The sequence below is a fragment of the Myotis daubentonii genome, chromosome 15, assembly GCF_963259705.1.
Source record: "Myotis daubentonii chromosome 15, mMyoDau2.1, whole genome shotgun sequence".
NCBI classification, from domain to species: Eukaryota; Metazoa; Chordata; class Mammalia; order Chiroptera; family Vespertilionidae; genus Myotis; species Myotis daubentonii.
The window spans coordinates 4,961,706-4,977,301 of NC_081854.1; the positions used below are offsets into that span (position 1 = coordinate 4,961,706).

At 43.8% G+C, this 15,596-nt stretch overlaps 1 protein-coding gene across 1 annotated transcript; it reads right to left on the reverse strand.

The window, feature by feature from the left end:
- Nucleotides 1-1,537: 1,537 nt before the first annotated feature.
- Nucleotides 1,538-15,318, reverse strand: LOC132216115 (zinc finger protein 883-like). Its single transcript, XM_059665209.1, has 2 exons — nucleotides 15,162-15,318; nucleotides 1,538-3,338 (listed from the first exon to the last, which is right to left on the reverse strand). The coding sequence occupies exons 1-2, from the start codon at nucleotides 15,193-15,195 to the stop codon at nucleotides 1,756-1,758; spliced, it is 1,617 nt and encodes a 538-aa protein (XP_059521192.1). The 5' UTR covers nucleotides 15,196-15,318; the 3' UTR covers nucleotides 1,538-1,755.
- Nucleotides 15,319-15,596: the final 278 nt, after the last annotated feature.

Sequence of the window (15,596 nt, forward strand, 5' to 3'; positions counted from 1 at the left end):
TAAGCTGCTCGCTGAACACTGATGATGTTCTCTGGGGACAACACTGAGTCAGGTCCCTATGGCAACTAATCAGAGTGAAAGGAAATAAGACCTCGTACAAGCGCAGGCTACTCCCAAATTTCTCAAACAAAACAGAGAACGGAGTTAGCTTTCCTGAGCACATGAGGATGGTGACCCATGCAATCTGTGAAAGCCATATAGGTGGACCAGGTGAAATAGCTTCATCAACCAAAATAGGAGTGAGATACATGGTGTGGCTCAGGGGGTGAGACTGGACCTATAAAACAGGTCATGGTTCCATTTCCGGTCAGGATACATGACCAGGTTGTAGGCTCAATCCCCAGTTGGGGATGTGCAGGAGATAGGATATAGCGAATCAATGATTTTCACTCAGCATTGATGTTTCTCTCTCTTTCCCTCTCCCTTTCTCTCTGAAATCAATATATATATATAATTTTTTTTTTAAATGCCGAACCGGTTTGGCTCAGTGGATAGAGCATCGGTCTGCGGACTCAGGGGTCCCAGGTTCAATTCCGGTCAAGGGCATGTACCTTGGTTGCGGGCACATCCCCACTGGGGGGCGTGCAGGAGGCAGCTGATAGATCTCTCTCATCCATGTTTTTGGCTCTCTATCCCTCTCCCTTCTTCTCTGTAAAAAATCAATAAAATATATACTTTAATATCCTATAAAAGGGTAACATGCAATTGGACCAAATGGTGGATCCACCCACCGGTCACTATGACACACACTGACCATCAGGAGCTGCACCCAACCTGTAGGCCCTGATGGCTTGATCAGGGTCTGCCAGCCAACCTCTCAGTCCCCCCCTCCAACCACCCCCCCCACCCCTCCGCCCGGCAGGCTCCATTTGCCTGATGGTGAACAGGAAGGTGAGGGGTGAGGTAGGCTGCCGGCAGCCAGGGAAGATGGCCCTAATCTCAAGCTAGGCCTGGGGACCATACACACACATGAATTTTGTGTGCCGGGAGTCTACTAAAAACATATTTAAGGAAAAAAAAATATTGACAGCCCTACTTGATTTGGATCAGTGGATAGAGCATCAGTCTGCAGACTGAAGGGTCCTGGGTTCGATTCCAGTCAAGGGCACATGACCAGGTTGCAGGCTCGATCACCAGCAGGGGGCGTGCTGAAGGCAGCCGATTAATGATTCTCATCATTCATGTTTCTAATGTTTCCGTCTCTCTCTCCCTTCCTCTCTGCAATCAATAATATATTTAAAAAATTGACAGAGGTTGTGAATCTGGTGATAGGACACAGGTGTAGAAGAAAAAAAAATGATGCAGGGACATAGAATTGGCAAGACACCTGTGTAAATAACAAATTATAACATACACATGTGGCTCAGTGGGTTTCCAATCAAGGTACATGTCCCGGTTGCATGGTCAACCCCCAGTAAAGGATGTGCAGGATGGAGCTGATTATATGTCATCATAGATAGTTCTATTTCTCTCTCCATCACCCTTCCTCTCTAAAATTAATAAAAAGTTTAAAAAATAAGTGCAAAGTACACACACATGATTTTCACAGCACTCAAATTTATTGGGAATCTCACTACGCTTGATGTTGCAGTGTATGAGATTCAGTTCAGACAACTAGGGCTTCATGGAATTTCTTATAGTATTGCTATGGGTGAACAAAAAAAATCTACATTTCCTACATATCCAAGACCTTCCTCCAATGTGAACTCTTATGTGGGGAGTAGGGTTAGAATTTTGGATAAAAGATTTCCCATATTAACTACACTCATCAGGCCTTTCTCTAGTGTGAGTTTTCTCATGACAATTAAGGCAATACTTGGTGGTAAAAGACTTCCCACACTCACTGCACACATAAGGCTTTTCTCCAGTGTGAACTCTCAGATGACGACGGAAGCTACTACCACTAATAAAAGATTTTCCACATTCGTTGCACTCATAAGGCCTTACTCCAGTGTGAATTTTCTGATGACGACGGAAGGCACTACTACTGGTAAAAGATTTTCCACATTCATTGCACTCAAAAGGCCTTTCTCCAGTGTGAACTCCCATCTGATGGTAACGAAGGCTACTTCCACAGGTAAAAGATTTTCCGCATTCACTGCACACATGAGGCTTTTCCCCAGTGTGAATTCTCTTATGACGATTAAGGACATTATTCCGAGTAAATGATTTCCCACATTCACTACACTCATAAGGCTTTTCTCCAGTGTGAATTCTCTGATGACATTGGAAGCCATGTTTCTGAACAAATGATTTCCCACATTCACTGCACTCATAAAGCCTTTCTCCAGTATGAACTCTCTGATGATAACGAAGATGATAGATACTGTTAAAAGATTTCTCACATTCATTGCACTTATGCCTTTCTCCAGTGTGCAATTTCTGATGATAACGGAAGCCACTACTACTGACAAAAGATTGCCCACATTCATTACACTCATAAGGCCTTTCTCCAGTGTGAACTCTCATCTGATGGTAACGGAGGCCACTTTTACAGGTAAAAGATTTTTCGCATTCACTGCACTCATAAGGCATTTTTCCAGTGTGAACTATCTGATGATCACGAAGAAAACACATCCTGGTAAAAGATTTTCCACATTCAATACATTGATAAGGCCTTTCACCTTTGTGACAACTCTGATGAGAAAGGAGGCCAGTAATACTGGTAAAAGAATTCCCAAATTCACTGTGCTCATAAAGCTGTTTTTCTGCATGAAATCTCTGATGGTAACAAAAAGTAGAAAATTGGGCAAAATATTTTCCACATTCACGGCAACAGAAATATGCTTTGCCAGTAGGGACACCGTTGTCCCAAATACACGTGTAGTTATAGCCAATGGCTTTCTTACTTTCTTTTGTAGTAAAATAATTATTTTTCCCTTGATATGTCACCCCACACATTGAGATACCATTTGGCTTGTCACTGATCTGAGTATCCTTTTGCTGGAAATGGCCTGCCATGCTAAGGATGTCCTGCTCCACCTCTCCACAGGTAAAAAGGTTCTGAAACACATTGAAATTGCAGCTGTTTTCAAGTGAGACACTGTTCACACCTCTTATCAAAGGCTTCTCTCTCAAGTACTGCAGCTGGTGCTGGTGAAACTGTGCACTGAAATAAAATTGTTTTGCACATGCCCCACACCTCAACAGTATCTGCCTGTGTTGTAATACCTGCTGATGAGTCAAGTGGAAAATGTTTCTCAAAACTAATCCACAACTCTCACAGGGGTGGCTCTTCTGGGAAGACAAAGCTAACTTGGCATTCATTGCCTGTGACACTCTTATAGAAATGTTCTCTTCAAAAGGTGCCTCCACATTCTCTGCTCCACAGCAGCAACCTAAATAAAAGGAAATGCAGGTGAAGTACATGATGGCTTTGGAAGGAAGAAATACCCTCATCTCAACTGTCTATCTGTCACAACCAGGCATGATTGCATGGGATGCTTTTTAAGACCAGTGAGTTAGACTCTGAGGAAATGGCTGTTATACATTACTTGACTCCTAAGGTCACTCAATGGTGGAGACCTTAGCACGGGAGGGGCAGGAACACATGATGGGACACAAACGAGAGAGGTAGGGCTCCCAAGTTGTTCCTTCACAAACAGCTTCCTGTAGGACCATTCTAACTGTTGATGCAGCTTGTGTAGAACAATATGAATGTGCTCGAACATATTAAAACCCATTGCATTCCAGCACATGATGTGTATGGTTAATATAATATGTGACACACCAAGGCTGTAAAGGCATGGATCAAGGTTGGAGTGCAGTAAAGAGGAACCTGTATGGAAGCAGTTGAGGTACATAGTTTAGAGAGGTAAAGATTATCCATAAGCTGGAAACCTAAGTGGAAATTATAACGGTTAGAATGGAGTACTTTAGCCATAGATAGTGTGGCAACGTGGGTTAAGCATCATCCTACCCATTGAAAGGATGCCAGATCGAATCCCTGTGAAGGCACATTCCTAGGTTCCAGGTTCAACTGTCATTTGGGCTGCATACAGGAGGTAACCAATCAATGTTTCTCTCTCTTCACTCCTCTCTCTCTCTCCCCTCCCTGTGTCTAAAATAAAGAAAAACCTTTTAAAAAATAGAACTGAACAGTTTGCAAAGTGTAAATAATAAACAAGCACAAGTAGAATGGGGTACAGAACTGGCAATGGTAACAAAACAATGTTGAACAAAAGTTCTTACTTATAATCTTAATGAAGCTCTTGTGTCAAACTCTGCCCAACAGCCCTTCACCAAGGAAAGACGGCCTCTGAGTCCACTCTGCCGTGGACACAGTCATCTTTCTCTTATAATGCAAAAATGATTCTTCCCCTTAAATCCCAGTTGAGCAATTCCATTGGATACAGATGACAGAAATCCTCAAAGAAAAACTGAAAAGATGCATGGCCAGTATTGTGGTAGAACAAGAGAGCATGGATGAAACAACAGAGAAAAAAAAACACAAATCGAAGCAGAAAAAAAAATAAAATAAAAAACTATGTGAGTGACACCAGCAACATAGCAAAATAGGAGATAGAAGAATTTATCTTCCTGCCAGAATAAGTAGACAGGTATCCACAAAGAAACAAATAAATAAACACCCACCAGAGATGGGAATAAGAGCCCAATAAAGACAAAGAGCAATGCAAAAGACCGAAACAGGAGAGAACTGCATAGAAAGGATGACTGGGAAGATGGGTAATCAAAAAGATTTGAAGAGAGCTAGGGTTAAAAACCAGAGTCAGAGTAACCACACTAACATGAGTGGATCGTTCTGTGAAATACACTGAAAAGTTTTGTTTTGGAGGAGAACCAAGATGGCAGCATAGGTTAACGCCGGAGTTTGCTGCTTTGAACAACTACTTCAAAAGTGAAACCAAAAAACGAAAGGGACATCGCCCAGAACCACAGGAACGCTGGCTGAGTGGAGGTCCTACAACTAGGAGGAAAGAGAGGCGCACACGGACACTCAGAGGAGGCGCAGTGCTGAAGTCAAATTCTGAGGTGCGGAGTGCGCGGAGCGGGCTGGCGGCGGAGGGCGCGGTTGTTGTTTTCAATCGGGAGGGAGTCGCAGACTCTGAGCACCAGATCCGGGCGAGTCTTTAGGGACCCAGACTCAAACGGGAGAAGCGGGACTGTCTGGCTTCGGTCGGAGCAAGTGCAGCTTTCTCTCCGAGCTTTGCAGCGGGTGCTGGGACTCAGAGAGGCAGAGCCCCTGGGGACAGGACTGAGAGCCGCCATAACTGCTCTCTCTGGCCCACCCTGTTGATCCTGTGCGACCCGCCCTGCCCAAGCCCTGCACAGAGGCATTTGCCGGATAGCCTCAGGCAAAGGCTAGATTAGCACCTCCCTAGAGGACAGAAGTTCTCTCACTGCTGACACAGCTGATTCTCATAGCCACTTGGCCTGGAGGTCAAACCCTCCCTGGAATTAGCTACAACAATCAAGATTTAACTATAAGACTGCGAACAAAGACCACTAGGGGGTGCACCAAGGAAGCATAACAAAATGCGGAGACAAAGAAACAGGACAAAATTGTCAAAGGAAGATATAGAGTTCAGAACCACACTTTTAAGGTCTCTCAAGAACTGTTTAGAAGCTGCCGATAAACTTAATGAGATCTACACGAAAACTAATAAGACCCTCGATCTTATATTGGGGAACCAACTAGAAACTAAGCATACACGGACTGAAATAACGAATATTATACAGACGCCCGACAGCAGACCAGAGGAGCGCAAGAATCAAGTCAATGATTTGAAATGCGAGGAAGCAAAAAACATCCAACCGGAAAAGCAAAATGAAAAAAGAATCCAAAAATGCGAGCATAGTGTAAGGAGCCTCTGGGACAGCTTCAAGCGTACCAACATCAGAATTATAGGGGTGCCAGAAGATGAGAGAGAGCAAGATATTGAAAACCTATTTGAAGAAATAATGACAGAAAACTTCCCCCACCTGGTGAAAGAAATGGACTTACAGGTCCAAGAAGCGCGGAGAACCCCAAACAAAAGGAATCCAAAGAGGACCACACCAAGACACATCATCATTAAAATGCCAAGAGCAAAAGATAAAGAGAGAATCTTAAAAACAGCAAGAGAAAGAAACTCAGTTACCTACAAGGGAATACCCATACGACTGTCAGCTGATTTCTCAACAGAAACTTTGCAGGCCAGAAGGGAGTGGCAAGAAATATTCAAAGTGATGAATACCAAGAACCTACAACCAAGATTACTTTATCCAGCAAAGCTATCATTCAGAATTGAAGGTCAGATAAAGAGCTTCACAGATAAGGAAAAGCTAAAGGAGTTCATCACCACCAAACCAGGATTATATGAAATGCTGAAAGGTATCCTTTAAGAAGAGGAAGAGGAAGAAAAAGGTAAAGATACACATTATGAACAACAAATATGCATCTATCAACAAGTGAATCTAAGAATCAAGTGAATAAATAATCTGATGAACAGAATGAACTGGTGATTATAATAGAATCAGGGGCATAGAAAGGGAATGGACTGACTATTCTTGGGGGGGGAAGGGGTGTGGGAGATGTGGGAAGAGACTGGACAAAAATCGTGCACCTATGGATGAGGACAGTGGGTGGGGAGTGAGGGCGGAGGGTGGGGCGGGAACTGGGAGGAGGGGAGTTATGGGGGGGAAAAAAAGAGGAACAAATGTAATAATCTGAACAATAAAGATTTAATTTTAAAAAAATTAAAAAAAAAAAAAAAAAAAAAAGAAAAGTTTTGTTTTGGAAAACTGCAAAAGCCCATATAACATCTGTGTATTCCCCCCAATTTACACATCAAAGGACCATTTAGTGTTTGTTGGTATGAATTATCAAAGAAATACTTTTGGCCACAACCTACCATAGAATAGAAACAGAAATCAGTATGTCCCCAGCACTATTTTTCACCCTTGTCACTGAAAATAATTGCTACCAAAGTCATTGTGGACTCATACATTATTTGTTATTAAGAGCTCAGCTCATAGAGCATCAAGGAGGCAAGACTTTTGAATCGTTTCTCAAGATCAAAACAACACCCCTCCCAGCCAACAGCCTTTATCACTCATGTAGATAAATCTAATTATCATTACATAATTGGTCCATAAGGGTGAAAGGATTAAAGGAGTAACTGCTTCATGATATGTGAAGACACTTAATCCATACTAATAATAGCCAAATATGTAAATTGATGGTCCCTCCAGGACAACCACAGCCAATCAGGAGTGAGCATGCAAATTAACCTGACAAAGATTTCGGGCCTGTGGGCAGCACGCACATGCACAGGCGCCAAGCAGCTGGGGGCGGGATGGGCCAAAGTCCTCCCCAGGACCCCACCTGCTCCGAGCCTGTAGCCAGCACACGGCGGTGCCGAGTGGCCGGGGTCCCGGGGACACTACTGGAGTGTCCGGTCTTGTCTGCTCGGCCTGGGGGCGGCTGGAGTTCCCAGTCCTTTTGATTTTTGCAGTTCCTGGATTGGAATCAGAAACCAAGAGCGCAGGGAGCACCAGGAATTCTGGGAATCGTAGTTCTGGTGGCAGACGTGCTATGGGATCCCCTAGACCAGCCTTGGGCAAACTACGGCCCGCGGGCTGGATCCGGCCTGTTTGAAATGAATAAAACTATTGAAAAAAAGACCGTACCCTTTTATGTTATGATGTTTACTTTGAATTTATATTAGTTCACACAAACACTCTATCCATGCTTTTGTTCCGGCCCTCTGGTCCAGTTTAAGAACGCCATTGTGGCCCTCGAGTCAAAAAGTTTGCCCACCCCTGCCCTAGACACTAGAGCGAAGTGAGCCAGGAGCAAGTTACTGTTGCAGGTGGGGGATGGAGGAAGAGCAAAGGTTAGAATCATAACTAAAGTCAGAGTTTTGAGGAAAAATTAAAAGGAAGATATCCTGCAACTTCTAGGAAATCTCCACCAATGGAGCAAAGAAAAGAAAAGACCTCTATTATTCTGTGAGCACCAAAGTGAACTGGGTTGGGGTCTCAGACAATTCGCTCATATGATTACAAAGACAGACAGAAACTCCTGGATTGAAGAGGGTACCCATGAGTGCTCCCAGATTGGAGAGAGTGCAGGTCGGGGTGAGGGACCCACCCCCCTTGCATGAATTTCGTGCACTAGGCCCCTAGTACAGTAATAAAAGAAATACTAAAGAGGAGAAAAAATGGCAATGGAATAAGTTGAAGGCACACTGACAAGCTCTCAAGACCAAGCTGGTAAGACAACTAAAATGCAGGACAACCATCCTGAAAAATCAGCTGAGCACTAGCTGGAGAGAACCCTGATAACAAAGCACAGGAAGTGGTGATTGCATACAGACTGGTCGGCAATGCTGAAACACAAAAGGGATGGCTGGGTTCCCACAGACAACAGTTGAATTTTGGAGGGATATTTTGGCTGTGGGTGTTCCCACTAAGAACTCTGGTGTCTGAATCCCAAGCTGAGATCCCAAGCCCAGAGCAGGAGAACTAAGAGGGGTGCCTGCAAAACATATGGATATGAAAAGCGGCAAACGCAGGCACCCTCTTAAAAGCACAAAATTTCGAGTGCAGCCACTCACCATGGGCTCTGGCAGACGGAGGGCAGAGTGGACTGAAACTGTGTGAGGAGAGTCCAGGGCTGGGGTCTCTGGGGTTGGAACTCTGAGGGCAGCCACCCTAGTATCCTGTGCTAAGTCATTTCCTCATGATATGGAGGACATCTTTCTGCTGTGGAACTTTGCCATCCAGGCAGTTTTTGCCTGGGGGAAGCCAATTGTCACACCCTGTTAGAACATGTCTGGCCCCACTCTCGGTCAATAGCCTGAAGGTTATCAAGGCTGACAACAATCAGACTGCAGGCTGAGGTGGGTCCTGGAGGCTTTGAGTCTTAGCCTGATCTCCTTATGGGCCAGCGATAGGAAAAGCAGACCCGGTGCACATCTTGGTCCTTTCCAAAGGAACCTGCCACAGTAGAGGGACCACCAAACTGCGGATTGCTGATAGCTCATAACTGGGTATACAGTTCCAATCACAAGGAGTGTCTGACATTGTCCTACTCTAGAGATCAGAAGTGTAGCAGATCGACCCAAATGCAAACAGGCAGCCAAAATGGGGAAACAAAAACACAACCCCCCAAGAAAGAACAAGAGAATTCTCCTGAAGAGCCATCATTCAAAATAGATGGTGAATAAAGAAATTTCCAGACCGAAAAAAGGCTGCCCTGACAGGTTTGGCTCAGTGGATAGAGTGTCGGCTTGCAGACTGAAGGGTACTGGGTTCAATTTCAGTCTAGAGCACTTCCCCGGGTTGCGGGCTGGATCCCGAGTAGGGGGCAATCAGGAGGCAGCCAATCAATGATCCTCTCTCAAAACAAAACCCTGGGTCTGGACAGCTTTACAGTTGAGTTTTATCAAACATTCAAAGAACTAACATCTATACTCCTCAGACTACTCCAAAAAAGTCCAACAAGGAACACTTCCAAGCTCTTTTTATGAGGCCAGCATTATCCTAATTCTAAAACCAGATAGAGACACTACAAAGAAAGAGAATTACAGGCCAATACCCTTGATGAACACAGATGTTAAAATTCTCAACAAAATATTAGCAAATCGGATCTAGAAATATATTCAAAAGATCATACACTATAATCAAGTGGGATTCATTTCAGGGATGCCAGGCTGGAATCCCTGGAATAAATAGTCACAAATCAATAAACGTGATATATCACATAAACAAATTGAAAGACACAATTACATGAGCATATCAATACATGAAGAAAAAGCATTCCTTGAAATCCAAAACCCATTTGTGATAACAACTCACAGCAAACTGGGAATAGAGGGAGCATATCTCAGTATGAAAAAGGCCATATATGACAGTCAATATCATGATACTCAATGGGCAAAAATGAAAACCATTTTCCCTTGGTAAAAACAGGAACCAGAGGGGCATGCCTGCTTTCACCACTATTATTCAACATACTACTGGAAGTCCTAACCACAGCGATCAGACAAGAAGAAGAAGGAAAAGGCATCAAAATTGGAAAGGAGGAAGTAAAACTCTCATTATTTTCAGATGGCATGATATTATACAGAGAAAAACCAAAAGACTTCACCAATAGCCCTAACCGGTTTGGCTCAGTGGATAGAGTATCGGCCTGTGGACGGAAAGGTCCCGGGTTTGATTCTGGTCAAGGGCATGTACCTTGGTTAGGGGCACATCCCCAGTAATGGGTGTGCAGGAGGCAGCTGATTGATATTTCTCTCTCATCGATGTTTCTAACTCTCTATCCCTCTCCCTTCCTCTCTGTAAAAAATCAATAAAAACCACTTCATCAATAAACTACTAGATTTAATAAATGAATTGGGCAAAATCAACAGGATATAAAACCAACACCCAGAAGTCGATTGCTTTTTCATAAACCAAAAATAAATTCTCAGAAAGAAAAACTAAATAAACAATCCCATTTACCATTGCAAAAAAAAAAAAAAAATTAAGATACTTAGGAATAAACTTAACCAAGGAGACAAAATACCTGTACTCAGAAAACTACAGGATGTTGAAAATAGAGATAGAAGAAAATATAAACAAGTGGAAGAATATATTGTATTTATGGACTGGTAGAATCAATATCATTAAAATGTCCATAGTGCTCAAGGCAATCTCCAGATTCAATGCAATCCCTATTAAAATACCAAAGTCATATTTCACAGAGCCAGAACAAATTTATATGGAATCAAAAAGACCCTGAATAGCTACAGCAAGTAAAACAATGTTGGAGAGATCACAATATATGACAAGTTTTACTACAAAGCCACATACTCAAAACAGCCTGATGCTGGCAGAAGAACAGGAATATAGATCAACAGAACAGAACAGAGACCCCAAAAACAGATCCACGCCATTAGGCTCAATTAATAATTGACAAAAAACATCCAATGGAGTCAAGACAGCCTCTTCAATAAGTGATGCTGTGATAATTGGACAGATACATGCAAAAAGAAAAAGAAAGAAAGAAAGAAAGAAAGAAAGAAAGAAAGAAAGAAAGAAAGAAAGAAAGAAAGAAAGGAAACTAGCGCACCAACTTACACCATACACAAGAATAACCTCAAAATGGATAAAAGGCTCAAAATGTAAGTCATAAAACCATAAAATCCCAGAAGAAACCATAGGCAGCAAAATCTCGGACATCTCTCGTACCAATATGTTTACGGTTACATCTCCTAGGGCAAAGGAAACTAAGGAGAAAAGAAACAAATGGGACTGCATCAAAATAAAAAGCTTCTGCACAGCAAAAGAAACCATTGTGATAAAATGAAAAGGTAGCCCACTGAAAGGGAGAATATTTTTGGCAATGATACATCTGATAAAGGGTTAATATTCAAAACAGAAAGAACTGCTACACCGAAGACAAATAGCCCAATTAAAAATGGGCAAAGGCCATCGCTGGTTTGGCTCAGTGGATGGAGCATCGACCTGCGGACCAAAGGGTCCCAGGTTCAATTCTGGTCAAGGGCATGTACCTTGGTTGCAGGCTCCTTCCTGGTCAGGGCTCCTGCAGGAGGCAACTAATAGATGTGTTTCTCTCACATTGTTGTTTCACTCTGTCTTTCCCTCTCTCTTCCATTCTCTCTAAAAATCAATGAAAAATATCCTCGGGTGAGGATTAACAAAAAAATAAATAAATAAAGGTGATTAAATGTTAAAAAAAAAATGGGCAAAGGACCTAAATAGACACTTCTCCCAAGTGGACATACGGATGGCTAAGAGACATGAAAACATTTTTAAAGTTACTAATCATCAGAGAGATGCACATAAAATGACACCTGTCAGAATGGCTATCATGAAAAAATCAACAAATGAAAAGTGATGGCAGGATGTGGAGAAAAGGGAACCCCATACACTGCTGGTGCAAATGCAGACTGGTGAAGCCATTATGGAACAGTATGGAGTTTCCTCAAAAAATTAAGCATGGAACTGCCATTTGACCCAGAGATCCTACTTCTAGGAATATATACTAAGAAACCCAAAACACCAATTAGAAAAAAATGTATGCACGCCTACCTCATAGCAGCACAATTTATATTAGGTGGGATCTGGTACTAGCCCAAGTGCCAATCAGTCATTGAGTGGATAAAAAAGCCATGGTACGTGTACACCATGAAATAATATGCAGCAATAGAAAAAGAAGGACCGCCGAAACCGGTTTGGCTCAGTGGATAGAGCGTCAGCTTGCGGACCGAAAGGTCCCAGGTTCGATTCCGGTCAAGGGCATGTACCTGGGTTGCGGGCACATCCCCAGTGGGAGATGTGCAGGAGGCAGCTGATCGATGTTTCTCTCTCATCGATGTTTCTAACTCTCTATCTCTCTCCCTTCCTCTCTGTAAAAAATCAATAAAATAAAAAAAGAAAAAAGAAAAGAAAAAGAAGGACCTCTTGCCCTTTGAGACAGCATGGAGGGACCTGGAGAATATTATCCTAAGCGAAATAAGCCAGTTAGAGAAAGATAAGTATCACATGATCTTACTCATCTGTGGAATCTAATAAACAAAATAAACTGATTAACAAGGTAGATCCAGAGAGATGGAAGCATGGGGCAGACCATGCAATCTGAGAGAGAACGTGCTGGGGTGTAGGTGGGTGGTAGGACAAAAACCAAAGAACTTGTATGCATATATGCATAACCCATTGACACAGACAGTAGAGTGGTGTAAGCCTACGGGAAGGTATGGGGTAGGGCTAGTAGGGATCAATAGGGGGGTAAAGGGGACATATGTAATACCTTCAACAATCTATATAGTAAAAGCCTAAGAACTGTTATGGCAGGTCAACCAGAACGAACAATCGCTATGGTGCTCACTGGCCACCAGGGGGCAGATGGTCAACGAAGGAACTGCCCCCTGGTGGTCAGTGCGCTCCCACAGGGGGAGCGCCGCTCAGCCAGAAGCCGGGCTCACAGCTGGCAAGCACAGCAGCGCTGGTGAGAGGCCCTCTCCTGCCTCTGCAGCATTGCTAAGGAACAACAGGCCAAGCGGTAAGGGGCTGCAAGCAGGCGGACAGTAAGGATCAAGGGGTCCTGGACTGCGAGAGGTCACAGGCCGGGCTGAAGCCCCTGTGAACCCAGGGCACAAATATCGTGCACTGGGCGTCTAGTCTATATAATAGTATATAAAAGCCTAAATAACCAAGTGTCCGAATGACCATTTGACCAGTCACTATGATACGCACTGACCACAAGGGTGGTCAATGTGCTCTCACGGCAGGAGCCTTGCTCAGCTGACTGATGGGCACCAGACGCCGGGCTAACGCCTGGTGAGTGCCGCCGCGGTGGCACGAGACTCTCCAGCCTCTGTGGCAGTGTGCTACTGAGCAGCGGCGACATGCAGAGTGGGGCTGGGATGAGTGGGAGCGGCATAACACCCAGCAGAAGCTCGGGCTCCTCCGTGGCCACCTGTAGCTTCGTGCACTATATCCCTCAGGGGATGTCAGACCCTTCGGGGAATAGGGCGACAGTCTGCATTGTGAGTGGGCCTAAGCCAGGCTGAGGGACCCCACTGCTGTATGCATCTGTTCACCAGGCTTCTAGTACAGGTATAATTAAAAAAAAATACATACTGAAAACAAAACCACCACCAAGAAAACATGATAATTTTCCAGTAATCAATAGAAAACAAACGGTATCTACATACAACCTGATAAGGAATCCAAACTACTTTTACTTTTAAAAACATCTCTGAGCTACAAGAAAACACAAATGGAACCAACATAATGACAAAATCAACCCAGTAACAAAAGGAAAATATCAGCCCTTGCTGGTTTGGTTCAGTGGATAGACTGTCAGCCTGCAGACTGAAGGGTCACGAGTTCGATTCTGATCAAGGGCACATGTCCGGGTTGCGGGCTTGATCCCTAACAGGGAGCACGCAGGGGGCAGCCGATCAATGATTCTCTCTCATCATTGATGTTTCTATCTCCCCCTCCCTCTCCCTTCTTTCCTTAAGTCAATAAAAATAAATTAAAAAAACACCAAAAAAGTACAAAAGGAAAATATAGGTAGACAGAAATCATAAAAAAGAATGAAACAAATGCTGGAGATGATAAATTACAAGGAATGAATTGAAAACATAAAATGAAGAGTATCAAATTCAGACGTGAAAGAATAGGTGATGTCAAAGACACATCATTTGAAATCATTCAGGTGGAAAGCAAGAGGAAAAATAAATTTAAAGAATACAGCAGCCCCAGCTGATCTGGCTCAGTAGACAGAGCGTCAGCCTGCAGACTGAAGGGTTTCAGGTTCGATTCCAGCCAAAGGCACATGCCCGGGGTGTGGGCTTGACCCCCCAGTAGGGGGCAGACGATCAATGATTCTCCCTCATCATTGATGTTTCTCTCTCTCTCCCCCTCTCCCTTCCTCTTAAATCATTAAAGAAGTATATTTCTTAAAAAAACATTAAAATAAAAGAATACAGCAATGTGAACTAAGTAACACCATCAAGAGACCCATTATCTGCATTATGGGAATCCTGTGAAACACAGGCGGGTGGGAAGAGACAGAGGAAAACCAGGAAGGTGAAAAGAAAAAGGCATAGAAAGTTTATTTTAAAAAATAAAATAAGCTGCCCTAGCTGGTTTTGCTCAGTGGACAGTGTTGGCCTGTAGACTGAAGGGTCCCGGGTTCAATTCCAGTCCGGAGCACAAGCCTGGGTTATGGGCTCGATTCCTAGGAGGGGACATGCTGGAGGCATGTGATGAATGATTCTCTCCCATCATTGATATTTCTCTCTCTCTCTCCTCTCCCTTCCTCTCTGAAATCAAGAAAAATATAAAACAACAACAACAAGAAACACAGGCTAAGGATGTAGAAAAAATATATCCAAAAATATGTACAAATGACTAACAGGAATATAAAAAATACTTTTCCTTGCTAATCAAGGTGGAATCCATTAGGCTCCCTGCCACACTACCAACCACATATTCATCCCTATGAGTTCAGTGCAGCAGGTATAAGGGCTGCACAGAGAGAAGCTGGCAGTGCAAGCAAAGGACAGCAACTACCCAGAAAACTGGAAATCACCCAGTGCCCACGGTCCACATGTGAGGATAGAGTGCACCTGAGAAAAGAGGCCTGGGGAAGTGCAAAGCCAAGTCCAGGTCATTCATGAGAGTGAGGGTCTTACCCAGGGAGGATATAAGTTCAAAGTTCTCCAGCATCACATTCAGGTACAGCTGTCTCTGACCCTCATCAAGGAGGCTCCATTCCTCCCTGGAGAAGTACAGGGCAATGTCCTCAAAGGTGACCCCAACCTGTCAGAATTGAGACAATTGAAACCAGAGCTGTCTCTCTGAGAACCTGCACTCCTACTCCTTACACACACGTTCCCCACCCTCAATCTCCTCCAGGGCACCCAGGTTAGTGTGGACACCAGGCCCTAATGCCAGTGCAGGCTGCTCTCTCATCAGTCCCATTACTCACTGCATGGCCCTCAGCAGAGCAGCTGGGTTGGGAAGGGGGACAGCACAGAAACACCATCTAAGCTCTGGGCCATGCCTGCAGGACCCCAGCCTTCCTGCCAATCAACACCACTGCAGTCTCCCAGATCCTGCCTCCAGGA

Excerpts from the sequence above, each read along its gene's own strand:
- LOC132216115 (XM_059665209.1), bottom strand. The coding sequence starts at position 15,195 with ATGCTGGAGAACTTTGAACTTATATCCTCCCTGG. Across the intron at positions 3,339-15,161 it reads TGAACTTATATCCTCCCTGG|GTTGCTGCTGTGGAGCAGAG; the intron begins GTAAGACCCTCA and ends CCTTTTATTTAG.